Source organism: Tetrao urogallus (assembly GCF_951394365.1).
Source record: "Tetrao urogallus genome assembly, chromosome: 18".
Lineage (NCBI taxonomy): Eukaryota > Metazoa > Chordata > Aves > Galliformes > Phasianidae > Tetrao > Tetrao urogallus.
Genome location: NC_136831.1, coordinates 6736111 through 6756949, shown reverse-complemented (window position 1 = coordinate 6756949; position 20839 = coordinate 6736111). Strand labels below are relative to the sequence as shown.

Sequence of the window (20839 nt, the reverse complement as noted above, 5' to 3'; positions counted from 1 at the left end):
TTAATTTCTAATGCATTATGGAGCATTTTTGGTAGGGTTTTCCTCTTTTTTTTTTTTTCTCTTTAACATTTATACAATTTAAAAAAATAATCTTAGCTGATGCACTGATCATTTTTCCTTCCAGGAGAGCCCTTATGTTGAGAGTTAGGATTCGTGCAAGCACGCTTAAAAATATTTATGGCTGAGTTAGGAAAAAGGTTCGGGTTAAGAGACAGGAGGCTGGATCTTACAAGGACCAAAAACCACTAAGTTTAAAATTCAAACAGCTACTTTACTATCTACAAAAGGCTTCTGTGGGGGTAGGGGTGGTTGTTTTTTGCACAATTGCCAGTTGTATTGCAGTCAGCTGCCACAGGCGAAGGTCTGGCCATCATCATTTTCGTCTGTTGTGGCACTACCTGGAAATCATGGAGCTGGAGTGGGACTGGCTGGAAGAGGTGGTGGCAGCACTGAGCTGAGAGAATCCGCTGTGGCTTGATTCAAGGCTGGTCATAGATCCTCTGCAATGAAAACCCAAGTAGATGTACGCTTCTGAACATACAAGATTTGGTTTCCTGCAGTGTTTCTGCATTGTATTTCTTTGCACGCTGAATAAAAATCATTTTGGTGCAGGGGCTTAAAAGCTTTCCTGCTTTACCATGTAAGACAATGGCAGAAAGCCTTGCAAAGAAGAGATGCTGCTTAAAAAGGCTGAGTTTCAGCAGGTACCTCAACAGGCAGACAACTGAACCAACTCAGCTCCATGCTGAGCTGCATCTGTGTCAGCACGACAACCTGCCAAGCCCTGCGGCTCACAGTACTCCCAAGAAGAGCAAAGTAACAAATGATGATTAGAAAGATAACTGATTGGTCCCTTTTTTGTGCTCCTATTGCTAACCTTTTTTTTCCCCAGAGCCAACTAAAGGTTATTTAGCTTTATGACACTAACGACGCTCCATTAAGAAATACAAGCCCTTACAATTTATTTCTACTTCAGTGGACTTGATAGTAGCACCAAAAGGGTTTGACATGGGCTGCCCTTCACGATCCCTGGCCAGACGTACCTGAAATCTTCAGATCCTATCACTTCAGTATAGTACATCACTTTGCATTTGTGAGAGGAGACCTGCAGAGATGCCAGCACATCATCCACACGAGGCAGGTTGGTTGCAGCACAGGCAGGCATGCTGTGGAATTTCCACTGGAGAATATAGAAGCCAGGCCACCTGGTCACATGCGATCCCTAGAAGCAGCCACAGCCAAAATGGAACCTGGTTAACACACGGATCTGTACACTTGCAATTTGTTTTCACAGCTTAGAAAGACTGCCCATAATACGCCCTTATTTTGTCCCCCCAGTGCCGCATTTCAGCTGCTCACCCAACCAGCAGTGGTCAGCTGGGATCTCTGAACATGGAATACATTTATAACAGAATATCAGAGGTGCCTTTTTTCACACACACCCCCTCCTTACAGTGACAAGGGTTTATATTCACTTGAAAGTACAAACTCCTTGGTTAAAGCAATCTTTCTCCCCCCCAACCCCCCCCCCCCATTTATTTTCATCAATGGCTGTCCTTTTGAGGCTGTGAACAGAGCAAAAGGTTCTGCCTCACAGAATGGGAAAGCGTAGTTCAAGAAGTCACTGTCCATACTTCCAAAGGTGCAACACTTTCGATTGCAGTAAGGCTGTCCAACTCTCATTTCAAGCCGTAAGGAGTAGCAGTGGCAGAGGATGACTGTAAACATGCATCATGTGGAAGCACGTTTCATAAATAAGGCTGCAAATGCCATTAAAAGAAATAACGGAGCCTTTTGGGGACCTTGGCCACCGGCTCCTCCCTGTTCTGTTGTTACAGAAACAAACACACAACTCAGTCTTCTTTTTCCAGACTTCTCTCATTTCTGAGAGAAGACACCAGCATATCCTTCAGAATGTTTGCCTCATAGTTAGAGCACAAAGCACACCTGGGTATGCTCTGCACATGCACTGTTCTGGGTAACTTTCCTCTGCTCCTTGCTGATCAGTCTCAATCACTATCAGACTGATGCAAGCTGCCCTTCCATCAGATCCCATGTAAATACAATCCCCCTTCCACGAAGCATGCAGCTCAGAACAGAAGCTGAAATGTCAGCCAAAATCGAGCAGACAGTCCAGAGCTGAATCACCACTCAGCCATCAGTAATGCCTGGGAATGAGAACATGCAGGTTTGGAGCTACTTCAATCTGTTTCCACACAACAATTCAGTAGCCTTACCTGCACACTTTCCCCTTCCTTGCAGATAAGAGGAGATTCCACCATGCTGTAATCGCGGCCCAGCTGCCAGACTTTGTCTATCAACTGGACGTTGTTCCCACCAGGAGATGTGATACTGTGAGCTCCCAGAGAGTCTTTTTTAGGAGGCTGTGGAGCCCTCTTGGAATGGAAGATGTTAAAAACAATGTCGCCTTTACACACATCAAAATCCCATGTGATCACAGATGAGGCATCCACAATCTGAATGAGAACCTGGGACGGGAGAAGAGTCGTATTAGACACCAGCAGTTTGGTTGGTAAAGGCAGAAACTCTTAGCAGAAGAGAGCTTTTTATTGCTGGGCTTAATTTAGACTGTCAGAAGGCATTCTAAATAGAAGTTTCCTTCTGCTGGAGTGTCCTTATTTTAACACACAACCTTCAGAAACTCTTGAGTAGCTTCTGAGAACATTATTTGCCTTTGCTGCTCATTTCATCCAGAGCCGTGTCCTTCTAAGCAATGATATCTTCTAAATGGCAACAAGATGATACCAGAAATGGCCACAAACTTCAGCTGCTAAGTATTACAACATATCAGAGCTACAGAACAACAAGGTGAATGCAGGACAACTAAATAATCTCATTCTGGACCACTTTCAATTCAGGAGACAGACTCCAAAGCAGAGAGCTGAGATGGAAGCGCAGGCTGCAGCCATACCTCATGGGGAGCTCCTTTGAAGACACTTGCAGACTGGTAGATTGTTTCAGTCCAAAGCTTTATGTCTTCATTTTCCAGCTCTTCTGCTGTCCGGTAGAGGGACTTGGGAACCAGCCCGCCCTCTGGTACTTCACACTGAAAATACAGATAGCCATTAAGAAGCATCCCCTCTGCACGCCCACCTTGCTCTCTCTGCCTGCTGGTTTCAGAAACGACTCGCAGCCAGCAAGTGTTTTGAAGAATGAGATGAACAGAATTTAAAGGAATGTCAGAGCTTGCACATCGTATGCATGTACATTTTGCACAAGCCACTAAAATAAATATCTAGCTTGCATAAATTTACAGAATCCGATGCCAGAGAAACAGCTTTACTTTATACACTAGAGCTGCCTTTACAGAAAATGACTGTGCAAATGGCATTGTCATCACTTAGGCTGCCCTATGCTGAAGACATGCAGGAGCCACTTAAAAATCACAGTTGCAGCAACTCAGAGTTGAAAAAATTGAGCCCAGAGTGCTGAAGGAACTGATGCAGCTGAATCCAAGGACTAAAGATGGAGGAGAGATACAGCAAGTTTCCAAACAAGGCAAAAAGATATTGCAGTGAAGGTAACAGTTTTCAAGTTACAGTCTTGACAGTTGAGTACTGGCACTGATTACACAACATCCTGAAGCACAGTTCTTTATGAAGAAGCCTCAAGCAACAAAGTTTGACAACACTCTGCTCAGGAACAGGTTCCATAGAAGTGTTTGGGGCAGCAGAAATATTCCATAACTGAATTACAGGAGAGAATTGGAAGAACCTTCGAGAAGTCATTTTTGTCCAAAGTAAAGAAGAAAAAGACCCTGTGATTGCCTGCGACCAGCAGGAAGTATTGCAGCAATTTGCTTTCTGGTAACCTTCACTTCTGTTTACTCAGGCAGTAGATTTTACCCACTTCCCAAGCTGTGAATTACACGGTACGAACTCTGCACTGAAAGCTACTGCTGCTATAAAAGGCAGCCCACTGAACATAAGCATATGGCCTACTGTAAAACATCTAGCAGTGCTCCAGGGTAGTATGAGACTGCAACTGAAAAGAACTAGATGCATTCTCCAGAACAGTACAGAAATTAATCTAGAAAATGTTAGCAGGGGCTTAATAAGCAAGCCTGGAATTATCATCCTTCAACAGAGCTGAGTACAAAAAGCTAACCATAAGCCAATCAAACAAAATCTAAATGTTATGGTGATGGAAGCTTCAGAAAGTGCCTGAGTTGCAGTGAAACAAACAAGTTGGCAGTCAGAAACATCATGGAGCAAAAAAAAAAAAAAAATCTTACAGCACTGTTCTATGTTCTGTGTTGTATGTTCTGTGTTGTATGTTCTGTGTTGTATGTTCTGTTGGTGGATCTGACTGACACCTACAGCCCAGGCAGGAAGCAGCTGTTAAGGCACGTGACATGAGACTGAGAAATTGCACTACACTCCAGCAAAACACTGCTTTTGTTTGGTGTGGTCAGCACAGATCCCAACATATTGCACATATGAGACTCAGCTGTTTGCTAAACCCTGCTAGCAGCTGGGCCACCTCCTTGTGCTCCTTATGGTATCAGTCAGTTTGTTCAGAGGATGCAGGCTTTTCTGATTAGTTGGCAGCGTCACAGCCAGTGAGATCTGGTAGTTACAATGAAATGTTTTCAATTGGGCCCATGCATGTCAGAATCTTCCCTGACCATCAACTTTTCTTGGACAGTTGAGACCACTATTGATACACTGTTAAGTGAGAAAAGAAACGAACAGCTCCTAGATGGGCACAGAATCATTTTGGCACGTTTAATCCGTGGTGCGATTTGGCTACCGATGGTGACAATCGAGCTTTTGCTCCTCTAGCAGACTGGTAAGGATATTTCTGAATCTCCAGAATATTTGAAATCTTGGCGTGATGGCAGACCATAAAATGGCATAGTGTAGCACAGTGGCTATAGCTAACCTTTCATCTTGCTGCCACGACGAGGAAATAAAAGATCTTACACTGCATCTTATGCCCTCACAAAGATGCAAACAACAGAACCACGCACAGCTCCAGGCACCTATATTGCACACAACAAATGCTAAGGTCAAGAACTGTGGTCACACAATGGCCACAGTCAGCCACCGTGGCTCCACAGCTTGCAATTCAGTTCTGCTCTTCAAAGGCTTCCTTTTGAATTCTGACCAAAACCAACAGGCTTCTTTGTTTAGAGGAGTGAGGGGAAAAAACCCAACCCAACCCAACCCTCCATATGCACTGGTTTAAATTCATACCATGCACTCTCCACCAAGAAAGTCAGGAATAATTTCCTTATCGATGTAATCCAGCAATCCCCCAGGACCCTGGTAGTCATTTCCAGCATAAATAAGGAATTTCTTTCTAGTGTTGTCATCGATGAATGGACTAACCTATAAATGAAGAAAAATAGAATAGATCAGGTTCCCAAGTTCGTCTCAAGAAAGCGTTACTACCTTCGTTATGAAAATTCACACCATAGCTGTTTAGCTCAATTCACTGGCTATATAATGAAGTCTTTAGGTTGGAGTTCTAAATCCATCCCGAGAATCCCATGAAAGAGACACATCCAAAGGAAACATTTACTGCCTATAAAGCCCAAAAGTGCTTTTACAAACTACAAATGCAGAGCAGAGTACTGAGAGCGTTGAGAAAGACCTTGAATTAAAAACATACCAGTGTCCAAAGAACTGGGAAGACTCGAGGTGCTCTCAGGATAAGAAGACGACCCAAAGTCTCAGGGTAATTTGCTTCTACCACCTCAATGATTCTTAGCAATGCTTTGACACCAGGCCTCCATAAATGCCGCATGTTTAAGCCTTCTAGATCTACCAGACAGGTCCAAGAGCTGAATTTTAGAGACAGAAAGGGAAAATAAATCTCGCATGGAAGAAAAAATATCCTACTTGTTGGTTCAGGTGGGAAGACAGATTTCAGCCTGCACAGGGGCAGATGAGATGCATTTATTTATACCTATTTCACGTGCCTTACGCACACATCCAGTACCCTGGACTCCACTGCATGTAAAAGCGTGACTGCAGCTCAAAGCTAGTTCTGCTATGAGATCTCAGGAAGAGAAGCTTTTTCATAGGATTAAATGTGTTCTTCAGACAAAATACTGAGCTTTAGCATATGCTTTGTTTATTTTCCAAGCTCTGGTCTCACCCTGGGCACAGACTCAAGACGTACAGCTGTGCTGTACCAGCTCGCACCCATGAAACCACGTGCCATGTCAGAATGAAAGAAGCGTTTGCTGTTTCGTATGCAGCCCTTTAGCAAGTGCTGTGCTTCCATCAGGCTTGGAAGTCACTCAAGTGGTAATGAGGGCAGGTCTCAGTTAACAGTAGCTGTGCTCATATCTGTGTGTGAAACACAGACTGCCCTTTGCTTGGCCCATTTAATAAATGGAACTCAGTAGCATTGCAATGCACAATGTCATCCCACCCTCCTCGCCCCCACAGTGACACTTGGTAATTCCTGAAAAGCAGATCTATAATGGATGTCTTTTACCTTATTGGTCTGCCAAACACTTTTGTATTCTCCTCACATCGCCTCAGACCTTCTTCATTTATGGAGAGAACCTGCACGAGAAAATTGCCATGAGAAGGCAGTCAGGAGACACTGAGAACACTCAGTAGGTAGGATAAAGAAAAAAAATGTTCAACCAAAGTCTAATTAAAACTACAAGCTCGAACCAGCACAAACTTAAGTGAAAAAGTTATAACATGATTGATTTTCCTGAGAAATTACACAAAAATGTAGTACTTAACTTGGCATCATTTTTTCCCCTCCAAAGAATCAAAGAACACCAAGGTTGGAAAAGAGCTCTAAGGTCATCCAGTCCAACCGTCCACCTAACTCCAGTGAGTGAACTAATGATTACTGCGTTCACTTCACTGGTGGATCTTGCTAAAATAGAAGTGCCTTTCCTTAAAACCAGGAACAGGTAAACAATGTGCCTGGAAAAGCTGCTGGAGATGAAAAATGAAATCCAACCCCTGTACCTAGAGGTTACTATGGCTATGACTGTCATTACTATTGAAAACCTGGAATTCTGCAAGCTTCCTGCCTAGAAACAGAAAATCCACACTAACAGTACGAGTGCTGCCTTTAGGAAAGGTAACATTAAAAGCATTCTGCCTTTAAAAATAGCTTATTCTAATCCAAGTGATAAAGTCTGCAAGTCTGAGCATGTTATTTTCTCTTCCGCACAAATGCAGAGACTTCAGTTCGAAGCAGCACACAAACTGCAGAAGAATCTACAAGAGTGCTAACCAGAGACTGCAGGAGCTGCCAAGAACTACGCCTGTCCACCATCAGTTTGCAGTTGGAAAGAATGCAGAAGACCAGGAGCTTTCAGATGTATTCAAACTGAAAACAGACGGACAGGGAGTACATCAGAATACCCAGTGTGATGGATGTTCTGGCAGAAAAGGAAGCTTCTAAATGAAAATATCACATTGTTAGCAACTGGCTGGCTCCAAGAATACTTACGTATCGAAGCAAGGCCTCTTCCCCAAGAGCCCTCACTAAGCCTTTGGTGTCCATCTGTCCCAGCCTCAGCACGTACAGCGGGCGGCCATCTGAACAGCAAGGACAATCACATCAACATAACATTTTTACAGTAAGAAATACAAGAGCAAGGCAGCTTTATGCTAAAAATCCAAATGGAAACGAGCCATGTTCAGTTCTAACTTTGTTGTACAAGTGGAAGGAGGAGTACCTGGAATAGATGGCAATAAGAGCTTAACCCTGCCCAGTTATACCACAAGATTACCAGTCAATGATCTGCTTACAGCAACCACTTTGGACAGACACTACACTAAGTGCTAAGAGCTAAAGAAACAAAATGTTAGCCTCCAGTTTTGCTTTCTGAGTGTTTGCTGAAGTCACACCTCTCAGCTGTATCACGACATTGTGTGGAACTGGCACACAGCCTCCCTTATGCTGTCTGAGCCTGGAGAACACAGACTTTGATCCAGGAATCAGCTTCAGGTGATTCTCTGTATACAAGAGGTTGCCTTTTCACAGTCCTCTTGCCACAGTATGCTGCTCTGTCCCAGGATGCAGTGGCACTAAGTTTAACAGCTGCATTATCTGAACTTAAGAAAGATTGCTGGTTCTTTATAATAGGAGCTGGTTGTCCGAACTACTTTCCATCCTCCTCCAAAGACCTGATGTATTTGTTCAGCTTTGCTCCACCTATTCTAGTACACAAGCTAATAACCACCAACTTATAGAACTAAATATGCTATTAAGAAAAAAAAAAAAAGGAAATCAGCAATAAAAGGCAGCTTTCTCCGTAAAAATCTCCCTCAAGCCTGTATGTCTGTTTCTATCGCTCAACAACTGCAAACAGAATAGCAAATTATCATGAAGTCCTTCGGGAGTCGAGGAAAGAAACCGTCAGGATATGCAATATTAAAAACAAATTGCAGAGCCAAAGCACGTTGCTGTTTTAGCAAGGACACTGCTCCAGGACAGTTCACAGGGTCAGCTGATATTCAATCAGATGGTCTGAAAAACAATATCGCTTTAACCCAGCACACACTGATCTTGTTTGGTGTTTGAAACGCCACACCAAGCAGCAGCTGAGCTTCCTGGTAGGTGCCCCTCTGCACAGATGCATACGCATGCAAAACTAAACAGCTTACTAACCCTGCTCCACCCAAATGACACATGAAGTCTCGATTGACAGTGCTGGATATTTAATTCAAGCTTAATCGTTTAAGTAAACATTTGACTGAAGCACTCTTGACACTCTAAAAGCCACTCATGTAAAGAAACACTGTGCTAACTGAAAGCCAAGATAGTAACTTTTGCACTGACAGCTTCTTGGAGACAGACTTTGCACACTTCATACCTCTGTTGCCTCTGTTTCAGCGCTAAGAACTATGCAGAATTCTGCTAGCTTAAGTTTGGCACATCTTGCTCATGTGGGAGGGAAGGAGCAACACTGGAAAAGAGGATTTTTTTAAAAGCTGCCCATTCAAGTTTTAAACTGTAGAGAATTGCTCGGTTTTTAAAGTCTGTTTCCAATATTGACAGCCCTGGTACATTTGAGGGAACGGCCAGAAAAGGACAAAGAATGTGAGGAGAAAGGAAGAAGCACATGAAGTTCACAATGCTGAAGATCTGCTTAGAAGGACAGTAACAACTCAGGTGTGTTTTGCAGCTTCCTGCTCACTGGCAGCAGCCTGTTACATCTGGAGAGCAAGGACAAGGAGTGACAGAAAGGGGGAATGGATTCACAATTCTTTTTCCTACAGCCTTTATGATCATATTCTCAATTTCCACTTTCTAAGTTCGAGTCTGCCCAACCCTGAGCAGCAGGGCAGAGCCATTCAGGCTCTTTACAGCAATAAAGCTTCTGCTGTGTCCTCCTGGCCAGGACTGCAGACAGCTTCCTGTTATCTTCTCTGTAGCAGGAAGAATTGGCAGAAACAATGGTGCCTAATGGGGAAAGGACTACAGCAGAAGGACAGAGATAGCTCCAGTAAGAGCCATTTCCTTATCTACAGAGCCCAGCATGCCTCAAGCAATGAGTTCCAAAACATTTCATTACTGTGCATGTACTGGCAACAAGACCAGTGCACAATAAAGGCAGCTGAGGGACGAGGGAGCATATCATGTATTGTCTTCCATGTTTTAAAGATTTGGCCATGCCAAATACATACATACAAATACAAATTCAACCTGAGTTTCCTCCCATCTTAAATAAACCCGCTCTATCTGGTGTTTCTGCAACATCCCACTTCTCTTCATTAAGCTGACTGTAATGCCAAATAAGCATTTATGCCATGAGCAGCCTCACCCAACATCAGAAATGAGTTGATTAGAAAAAGCATTTATTTACAAACATCTCTTAATCACCACAATAGAACACTCAGCATTTGCATAACACCATTCTAAGCAACTCAGAGCAGCAGAGAAGTGCAATTACATTGTTTTTTGAAGGTAATGACATTAGCAGAGTTAAACATGTTGGCGTTAGTCAAAGATGAGGACCTAGGAATCTGCTCCCAGCACCTAAGGAGCTGGCAACTCGAATTTAAATACGTTCAGTACAAAGCAATGGAGAAGACCTATCCAGCTTTCTAGCCACCTCTAGCTAACAGAGGAACCATTGCAGCCTTTCACACAGAACATAAAAAGGCTGGTCTATAACCACAGCAGAGATCATCATACCTTTGTCATGATGATGCCAGCCTCCTGCATAGTAATCCTGGAGTACTTGAGGAGGATTCCAGGTATCTAGAATATAATCCACCTGGTGCTGCTTACGCCACGTCAGAGACTGGCAGAGGATCTCTCTTGCTTTATCAATGTTGAAATCCCGGGCACGGAGGAATCTTAAGATGTGCTCATCCTTTGGGATCTGTTACAAAGGACACAAACAACAAAACCAAACACCACGACTTTGTACTCGAGGTTTGAAACTAGCAGAACAGAAGGATGAACAAGAGGAGCTGAAAAAGCCTAGCACCAAGGCAAGAGGATGGTATAGAACACACAAAGTTAATCTAGGAAATGAGTCTCTTTTGCAACTAAACCTAAGCCCTGTCAGATATTGCAATTGCTATCATTTGAAGGACATAAACATTTCATGAACTCTTACAGTGGTTTACATCTGTGTGACCATAAGTTAATCCAATTTAAATGAACGTAGTGGCAAAACAGACTGCACCTCATTGCTAAGTTAACAGGAAGGCCTGGAAACCGAGACAGATAAGCAAGTCAGAAGCAACTGGAAAACCCTCAGGTTTTCTCTCACAAGAGATTTCCTCCTGTGAGGTTTTCTCACAAGAAATAAACAGGAACTTACTTTGCCCTTGTGTGTCTCTTGGAGCCATTGCCTAAGCCGAATGAGGCAGCTTTCCTGCATGGGTGTCAAGTCGCCCAGATAACGTTTGATGTAGTCTGCATCCAGCTTGTCTAAAGAGAGAAGTACATGCGATTAAAGCGGTCCTCAACTGACCTAACCTAACCAGCAACTGATCTTATGTGCTGATATCTGAGACAGAAGTGCAGGCTTTGTGCTCTCTGCAGAGTTGAATGAGATTTGCCCGAGTCAATGAAAAGATGAGCAAAGAAATGAGAGTTATCTTCATGTCAAACTGAGAAGACTCATTCTTCTGCAACTAAGAAAGAAGTGAAAATAAGCATTTATAAAAGGTTTTTTTTTCCCCCACAGTATATTCAGACATGTCAATCAGCAATCATAGGGCTTGATTCTTCTGGAAATACTGGAGAAGCTCTGACCTAAACCTTCCAGTGCAAAAATTTTCCCAAATTCCATTACTGACAGCAGAAAGATAGAACAGAATACAGCGACCAGGGAACTTTCCTCCTCATTCCTGCTGCAGTTAAACCCATCCCAGAATTTCTGGGCAAAATGCCGGCTACTGATTTGCAACCTAATGAACAAAGAGAAAAGCTTCTCCACTCTTCTGATCTTCGTTCACTAAACAGACAAGCTGATAACAGCTCTTCAAGCTGATGTTCAAGTTTTCAGCCACCCTGGATAAGTAGCACAGTGCTGCCAAGAGCCTCCAAGTACAAAGAATCCCACTAAAACAAGTCAAACCACCATACCATCAGGTGTTCCTGCTGTAAGCTCTGAGGGGCTGCTTGAGGTGTTGAGGATCTCCTTATTGTTCAAGCCCTCCTTTGTGGCAGAATCTGGCACATTAATAGCAGGTGAAACTGGTCGTCTGGTGTGGGATGTGCTGCTCTCCAATTTACATGCATCAGGAGGAGTCCAACGAGGAACAAAGGTTATTCCTTCTTCCTCCAGCTGCTTCAGGTAGTACTCTATTATTTCCTTTCCCTTTAAAAAGGAGACTTTACTTCAGCTACTAAAAATACCTTTAGACACAAAAAGGATTGGTCTGGAAACTTTTTATGCGGCCAGACCTCTCTAAGGATTCCACTTCCAACAGACCTACACACACACCCTGCCCTAGGCTAAAGAGCAAACGGCCCAGCTTTCTGACCACAGCAGCCTGTGACTTAGCAGCAGTTACACTATCTTTCCATAACTTAGAGCCAGGCACCAAATTCATGGCTGCAAGCTCACCTTTTTGATATTGCTGGTGTACTGCTTCATGGCAATCTTTTCCACTGTGCTTTCAAAACCAAAAAAAGATTTTATATCCAGACTTGCTGACTGTTCAAAACAGGTCCAGTCTTCGTTGTCAGGATGAACCTAATATTTAAAAGGAGGTCATACAATCTAGTTATATATTTGGTATTCTTTTTCCTCACAGTGCTTCAGATGACTCTTCATCAGGTTCACAGAGTCAAAAATACACAAGAGGAATTTGCAGCCTTTTGCTTCATTTGCAAAATACAGATAGGAAAAGATAACACTAAAGAACAATTGGCTGAGAAGCCCTCCTGTAACCCCCACTGCTGGAACAGAACGTGTTCCTAACGACAAAGGGAAGGGTGGAGAAATCCTAGCGCACGAGCCAAGATACAAGAGAGCAGCAGGTTTAAATAATTAACAATATCTCACTGCAGAGGTGAGTTGAGACTGCAGTGTAGCCGTGGAACAAAGTAAAATACTCCACAGTGAACTTTCTGTTCCTGCAGGTTAGGCTGACAGACCAGGCCAGGCAGCTTAAGGACTGCAGCAAGCACAGGGTAAGCACTGCCCAGCGCTGCCGTCTAGACATGTTTGCAACAGACACAACTGCAAGGTTGCTCCTTCCTTGACCTACAAAGTACCAAGGTAGAGAAATATTTTACTTTGTTCTCCTATGGTAATGCTACAGAAAATGTAAACTTCTCATTTGGCTGAGCAAACCATCAGGGAGGCTTTTGCTACCATCTTGCCTTTTAAAATTTTGAGCATCTTCCACAGCAAAAACTGCAGACTGAGGAGTATTTTTAATGGAAATAATGGAGAACTAATAACAGAGTAATAGTAATAATAATAAAATAAAGTAATAGTGGCAAGTGGTTTTGAATTCTAGTGACATTTCAACCACATTTCTGTAAAAAACTGAAAAAATATTAGCTGCACATTAAAAAAACTACAGTGCAAATAAGAGGGTTACATTTGCTAGCTTGCATTTAACCTTTAAAGTCTATTTGAAGTTTTACTTCTATGAACACGTGCTGTATCAGCCTATGAGTACTTCCTAAGCTGCTAAGAAAAAACATGAGCAGAAGAGCAGCAAGGAAGCCACCACACTCCTCTGTATCAGAAAACACCTGCACTGAAGACCAAAGCCAGGCACTAGTGAAGGAGTTAGGTGAAAACACTGCTGATGATGAACATTTGAGCTGAGCAGAAGGCAAATGAAGCTATGTTGAAGTTTCCTTTAGCAGTTCTGTCAGGGTATCAACAGCCTTGACAAGGCTCACAACTGCTATTACAGACCACAGATCTGCCTAAACAGAGCTGTCAAACACAGCAAATTATGTTGTGTTCTGCTACTGAGAAGATGCTCAAGCAAGAGGGTGCCAAACTTGTTTCGGTTCTTCAAGCAAGCGTGTTACATTTAACACTAACAACAATTATCACTCATGCTGGTATGTTGGTTATTTCTTTTTGCAAGGCAAAAGCCAAGAACAATCTAACTCCTGTTTGAGTTCTGAAATCTAAACACTGACTTAGTTCCATCTGCAGCACCACCAAGAGCCTGTTACTCACTGTGTAAGAGCAGTGCTCGTTAATAATGACTCTGTTAGAGAAGGTTTCATTGTAGGCTTCTATATGCAAAGTCCTTTCCCGTCTGTTCAGAGAATTCTTCTGGACAAAGTAGACGTAATCCACTCCTGCAATCTGAGGAAGATGCCACAGATTCTGTCAATGTACTTTATGATATAATTTCACATGAATATTGTAAGGACGGGCACTTCAAATCACCTTTTTCAACAGCCGTGGCGCATCGATATCCAGCTTACAGCGCCGTTCGATCACGTGGATGGCTCCATCCTCACTCTTATATTCACTCACGGTGTCGCTGGCTACAAACATAGGAATCAGTGGGCATGTAGGAAACCTCCTCTCATAAGCCTGCAACAGAAAAAGAAAAACTGTCATCACAGCTAAGTCTTGAGGGTGGGGACAGGGTTCCTTCGCTGACATCACCAGCATCTGAAGGCAAAAGACCACTGATACCTTTTGCAGAAGGGATCCTTCCTGGCATATATATATGTGTTACAGTTGAAAGAGTTCATTCCAAGCAAAGCATTTAAGATGTTCTTAACGTAGCCCTCCTTGAGTAGAACAACACAAAAACATGGCCCTTCCCCAGCCTTCCCCCCAAAAGGAAACTGCCTGTTGCACATAACGACAGCCCACTTGTCAGCAATAACAGGAAAATGAGACTCTCTAGTTCTAAAATACCACAAGACAAGAACAATTACATGTTGGATTAGAAAACCCCACATGTTAATTATTGGTGTTTCACCAAGCTGTCTACAGGGTTTTCCACACAGCTCCCAGAGGTCTAATAAAAACATTTCAGAGCCTATTTCTTAAGCTAATGGAGCTCTCAAGTTCCCTACACATGGCGTATTCACGATCACAGACTGGATTGGGTTGGAAGGGACCTCAAGGATCACAAAGCTCCAACCCCCACCACAGGCAGGGCCACCAACCTCCACATTTCACAGCAGCCCAGGCTGCCCAGCGCCCCATCCAACCTGGCCTTGAGCACCTCCAGGGATGGATGAGGCATCCACAGCCTCTCTGGGCAAAATGCTGATTTCACGGCACCATTTATCAGCTTACAGTTATGTTACAACATATGATGAGCCTTTCCAATGAGACAAGGCCACGTCACACTTTTGGCAATTGGAACTTTTTGTCACCATGCCAGACAGCAATAGCTGTGCCTCCAGTTACAGGACAGAGTCATATAAATGAGTTGATCCCTTAAATACTTCTCACACATACAGGAGACAGAATTAAATTAGGCACGTTCAGATATAGTTTAATATTTAGAATCAGTAACAGGTTTTAAAAAAAAGGAGTTATCTGCATTAAGAACGCTGCTGAATTTTAGTTTTAGAGTCAACCACGACTGGAAGATACAACATCACTGTTATCTTCTCCTTTTCACAGTCACTACCATCTCTCTGCTTCCCTCTTGTGAAGGGCAGTGATACCACCAACGTTTTACCCTCTTTTCCAAACACTGAGTACTTTCCTCTTTGCCATTAGACTCAAAACCTTGGCTCTGGTAAATAGGTAGGACGTGCAAGGTGCCCCAGTGCAGAAATCTGAGAGCCAAACGTGAAACAAAAGCCTTTAAAAAGAGCTAAAATATGCACTTTGTCCTTTTAAAGCTTCTTAACTGCTCTTAATATAGCTGCACAGCAGCACAGGAACAGCATCAGCAGGGAGAGGGTGTGGAAGAAAACAAGCAGCAGCTGCAGAAAGCATGCAACCACGGCCCCGGGAGAGAAAAGGTCTCTTAATTCTGCTTTTATAAGAATAAAAATGCTTAGTTTGCTACCAGAGTTCAACTGTAGCAGCGTTGCTGTGGTGACAGCAGTGCAATGCACTGAAACAATGTCAGCTTTTCTCCTCTTCATTAATATTTTGTAAACCATTTTTGCAGTAAGACCGCCCCGAGTTCATAAAGCTCCTCTGTAACTTACTCTAAATGCAACCAGAATGAATACACACACACACGCCTTTCTTCCAACCTCTCATTTGTGCACAGCTGGTTTTGCTTAAGGAAGAGAAATAACTCCTGAGCTCAGAGACGCGCGTGACAGAAGTGGCAGAGGGTGAATGCTGCAACACAGCAGCTACAGCATGGAGCAGAAACCGTGTACAGTTCTAAGGGAGGACTGGTCCTGTTAAAACACAAGAGTTTGCTTGTGTGTGTGATGAAGGTGCTGTTCTGAGCAAAGCCTGGGTGTTTCTGCAGTCGCACAGGAATGCCTCAGCCCTCTCACTGAATAACAAAGCCCCAACATTCAGAATTAATTTAATCACTACTGCAACTACATGGATTTGTTGTTTATTTTCTAGGCCAGGCTGGATGTGGCTCTGGGCAGCCTGGGCTGCTGGTTGGCAACCTGCACATAGCAGGGGGTTGGAACTGGATGAGCATCGTGGTCCTTTGCAACCCAGGCCATGATTCTGTTCTATGATCCCATTTGAGGACTCAGTAAACAATTAGGCACTCCTTCCTCAGCTTATGAAATATCTAGCATTTCTCTCTATTTTTGTTTGTTGCTACTATATAAGACAATGAAACATCCCCACTGAGGAGCCCCTATAAGCCTCTGCTGTCTCATTGATTGCACATATTGATTGCATTTCTCATCTCAGTCCTCAGAAAGCTCATTTGCCCTGTGAACACTTGCAAATTGCAACATTACCTGCTGGAAGGGTTTATTGAACTGCAAGCAAAAAAAAAAAAAAAAAGCCCAAGAATTTGTTGTTCTGAAAGGCAGGACTGAGCTGAATGCATTCAGTTTGGAAGAGAACAAAATAATTAACGTCAGAGGTTGGCAAGCTCGGTGCTTACAGCAACAAAGCACTTGAAAGTTTCAAAGAGACTAACAGCAAGCCCAGAGCCTCTCTCCCCTAAAGAATGTGCACACAGTATTGAGAACTGCTCACAGTCAGTTTCATCGGGCTCTGAAGTCAGGCTGGTTCTATTCGAGCTGTGTGCCACCAGAGTACCAGCTCTTGTAATGCATCATTCCTCAGCACAGCATCGTTTGAGAATTATTACAGTGTGATTACATGTGCAATTACAGCAAACTGCAGCCACATCAACATTTTCTATCTGATTTAAGCACTGCCTCTCTTCCACACGTGGCAAACAGTTCTTTCACAGTGCAGAGCAGACAGGAGAAACTGTACAGACTATGGGATACTGAGAGATCCTCCTTTGCACCACAGACCAACACTGCATGAGAAGAAAACCTGCAGTGTAAGAATGGCACAGCAATCAATAAGAGACGTCGGTCAAAGCAGCACGTGCATTGCCAGAACTGGAGCTATTAGAAGAGCAAGAGAACATAAAATATACCAAATGCTGCTTCTCTGCTTGTAATAGAACTGATTTGTTTTAAAAAAGAAATTATCTCAAGTCCAGCTGTGTGGGCAGGAAATAACCAAATTGTGTCATCCAATACATCTTTAGCAGCCTGATAAAGCAGGGTGTACATTATAGGATGCCACATGTGTTTTCCCTCAATGACAGGCCTCTCTTTACAAAAAAAATCATTAGGTGCTACACACCTTCCCCTCAGCACTGCAACTGCACTGTACAGATGCAATCACAAAAGCCAATTATTTCCTCAAAAGCAAAGCAGCTGAGGCAATATTGCTGCACTGTGCTTGCAGTCTGCTCTGGGACTAAATGCATGCAGGATGTTGCAAGGACGTTACTTCGTTGTACCCTTCTGTTCTGTCACCTTTAACAGAGAGGTTAAGTGGAAATCTCTGCATGTAGCAGAAGGAGAGCAGGAGAGCACATGGTCTGCAATTGGTGCGGGACACAAATGCCCTCTGGGCAGGGCAGAGGTGGATGGGCAGAGCTTTCAAGCCTGCAGTGCTGCTGTTCCCTAAATCATCCCAAAATTAAGATTTCCCACCAGCCTCAAACATCTGTATGCTCCCATTTACTAAAGGGCAGCATGGTGTATTCAGAAATATACTGTCCAAACTTCAGATTTCATGGGCCCATTATATAAACCCCTAACTTTCTTAATGCGTGTAACAGTGAGAACATTGACAAGCATAATTTCCACCAAAAATAGCACCGTATTGAAAGCCTGTTCTCCACCTGCTTCCCTTAGCAACTCCTGTTCAGAGTCGAAATAACAGTTTACTTTCATCATGTAGCTGTGCTTAATGACATGAAGGCAATTCAGAAGTGACACTATTTTAAACCTCACACCCAAGCAAACTGCACTTGCTTCTGCTAGCTTACATTTCAGGATTGCAGTGTTAGCAATAGCAGGATCCTCCCAAAATATCAACTTCAGATCAGTTAGGGATGATCCCAACCCAGTTTTCAGGAAGACTGAAGACGGTGTTTTGACTTTTTGCTTCTCAAAGCACACCTGAGGCTAACAAAGAGGTCCTGGCCATCTGAGAACAGGAATGTGCTCAGCCCTCTGGGAAACATCAGTTATTTATATACAAGTTACTCAGCTTCTCCGGCCAGATTAATATTCCCTGTTGAATATATTAGCCTCCCATACCCAGGTCCTGGTCTCCTGTCTTAAAGGATACAGATCATTCAGTTTGTTCATTAAATGGATCAAAAATACTTCTACACACGCACAAAAGAAGAAAATCTGCCAAAAGCTTGCAAGCAACCTTTTGCTATCCCGTTATTCTTATAGTACCCAATCCCTCCAAATACAAATCTAAGTCTGATAAATAAGTAGGAATTTTAGACATCACTCAGGAAATTAAGCATGCTGATTATTTTCTTCAGAGCTAATTAAATGGAACAGGCAAAGATGCTGCATTTCTCTTTGGTCACTGTTCAAAACGACAAGAGAAGCAGCCCTTTAAAAGTAGCACAGCTTTCCACAAGGGCATCCCAAGAAAGGCTGGCTCATGCTGCTAACTGAACCCGCTCCTCTGCTATTTGAGTGTGCCACACACAAACATTCTTCCTGCAATAAATACCTGACCATGTTTGGCTGCTAATCTGCAGACGCGTACCAACATCCACCACGCTCTTCTACCCGCTGCAAGCGTGTGGAATGCGAGTTGTTTATAAACACGTAAGAAGGGTCACTGGAGCACCAGCCTGACAGCCTGCATTCCAGCAGCTCCATCACTCCTGGTATCACCAGACCCCCTTCCTCCCCTGCAGATCAATAGAAAAAACACTGGCTTGTTGGAGGCCAACCAAGAGGCTGCAAATTCCTGGCAGCTGCATTTGAAACGAAACAACTTTGGATTAACTCTCACAAATCAGCAAATGCTTTCTCATCCATAATGCACTGCTGTTCATACCTCTCTGTACATCAAACATGAATTTAAAAATCATTACACTTCTACAAACATGGTGCATATCTCAGCACCAGTGTATTTCATGCACGCTAGTTCATACATCAGTTTTCAATTGGAGTTGAGAGGAAGAAAGTGGATGGGAAGAAAAGAATATATATACCTCAAGAAGGTCCAGAAATGGCTTCAAGCTAAGTTAGTATTCCAGTCACCAGAACTGGAGTGCAGCTTGGGAAGCAAAATCTTTAACGCAGTAGCCAGCCCTTTAGAAAAGAGCCCTGCTGTGAAGCAAGTTCAGTAAGGACAAACAGAGCTCCAAAATTCCCCTCCTGCAAGTCAGACCCTGATATCACACAAGCAGCACTGCTAAACTTTGGGCAGTTAGCTTTTCTGATCAGCATGGCTCCCCACTCATAAAAAAAAAAGCAAGTTTAAGTGTTTTTTCCTTCCTCGTTGCATTTTTAATTCATTAAATGCACTCATTTACCAAAAGTGATTTTCTTCTTTCTGAGAAACAAAGGCAGCTTGGCAGCGACTCAGTACTCAGAACTCACTTTCTTTGGAAAAGACCAGGAAGGCTTTAATTACACAAGACTACAAATGAGGTTTCTACAGGACTACAGACAACCCACTGAACATGAAAGAGGCAAATTCAGACCAAAGAATGAATGAGGGGATAGCATTTAAACTGAAGTTATCCATGTGCTGCTAGTCCTTGACAAATAGCAGGTAGTTGAACCAACCTTATTTTTCACTTGTTCGTAAGTCTTAGCCCAGTCTTCACCACCAACACAACCAGTCAGGTTTTTAACGTACTGCTGCAATGACCCACAGCTGCAAAGGAAGGTGGGATGTATTTGGTGTATTTCTTCTACCAAGAACTGGCTGACATTCACCTGGCACGTGTGGGTACCTGAAAAGCCCCAAACCCCAACCTGCAGGCACAAGGCATTGCCCAGTAACTCCATCACGCCTTACTAAGGTGGCAGCTGCATCTCGTCCTTTCCCTCTTCATCCCTCTTCCATCCTCCCTCCAGCCCAGTTCATTGTGCCCTGTTACTGAGGAATAGGAACACTGTATTCACACACCGTTCCTTCGTACCAGATGAAATTTGGCCTTTGGGTATTAATGATAGCTATTAAATGTATCTGAGATAAAATAACTCTCCTATAAGTTACACAGTAAAATCAGTAAGACAAGTTGATATCAATCAAACAAGCATTCTGCTTATTTTAAGAGGCTAAAAAGTTCTTGTTTATTACATACAAGTACAGAGCATTATTGACCTGGGACTTCCTGATTAAATGCTCATTAGTGTACGTAGAGAGGAAGCCCACACCACTGGAGCAAGCAGTAATTGCACTGCTCCCAGACCATGCACCAAAGCAAAGCATTCCCTACGTAATGCAGACAGCCCAGCTGCCATCTATTTCACTGATGTGCACCCCAGTATTGAAGTTCTGAGATGGAGTCAGTCTAAAACGTTCATAAAGGGTGCTGTGATGCTTATAGCATTACAAACTGTAACTGTGCTCCCAACACCCACAGGCATGAAGCAACCTGCACTCCTCACAGCCTGTATGCCCCTACCTACACTGAACAGCACTGCATTTCACACTCATTTCATTAGCAACACCAGGGATTCACTTGTTAGAGTAGGAAGTGCTAAGATGCCCTCTTATTTGCAGTCCTCTTGTCTCTGGAGAAGTGTTGAAAACAGCCAAGCCAATAAACTGAGCTTTGTTAGCTCCCATCTCCTTCAGAGGAATAGGAATTACTGAGACATTCTCCAGGAAACAGAGAGCTGAGGGAATTGATGCCTGCTATAAGCAGAGCTGGACGAGAAAACGTTTCTTTTCCTGGCACACATCAAACCATTACATTCTCACTGCTGACAGCTCCTCTTGTCACTTGAGAGCTGG

The 20839-nt window shown here is 43.3% G+C and overlaps 1 protein-coding gene across 1 annotated transcript in view; it reads right to left on the bottom strand.

Moving 5' to 3' along the window:
* Nucleotides 1-394: 394 nt before the first annotated feature.
* The window catches only part of SEC14L1 (SEC14 like lipid binding 1), a gene marked incomplete at both ends in the record, with an annotated part of 33475 nt that continues 13030 nt past the window's right edge, over nt 395-20839 (bottom strand). Inside the window, 14 exons of the mRNA XM_079544312.1 lie at nt 395-500; nt 1044-1222; nt 2238-2489; nt 2933-3067; nt 5220-5354; nt 5638-5809; nt 6472-6542; nt 7456-7544; nt 10150-10339; nt 10787-10896; nt 11557-11791; nt 12041-12169; nt 13625-13756; nt 13841-13990. Of these exons, the coding sequence (XP_079400438.1) occupies nt 395-500; nt 1044-1222; nt 2238-2489; nt 2933-3067; nt 5220-5354; nt 5638-5809; nt 6472-6542; nt 7456-7544; nt 10150-10339; nt 10787-10896; nt 11557-11791; nt 12041-12169; nt 13625-13756; nt 13841-13990 (2085 nt within the window). The remainder of the gene's footprint in view (nt 501-1043; nt 1223-2237; nt 2490-2932; nt 3068-5219; nt 5355-5637; nt 5810-6471; nt 6543-7455; nt 7545-10149; nt 10340-10786; nt 10897-11556; nt 11792-12040; nt 12170-13624; nt 13757-13840; nt 13991-20839) is intronic.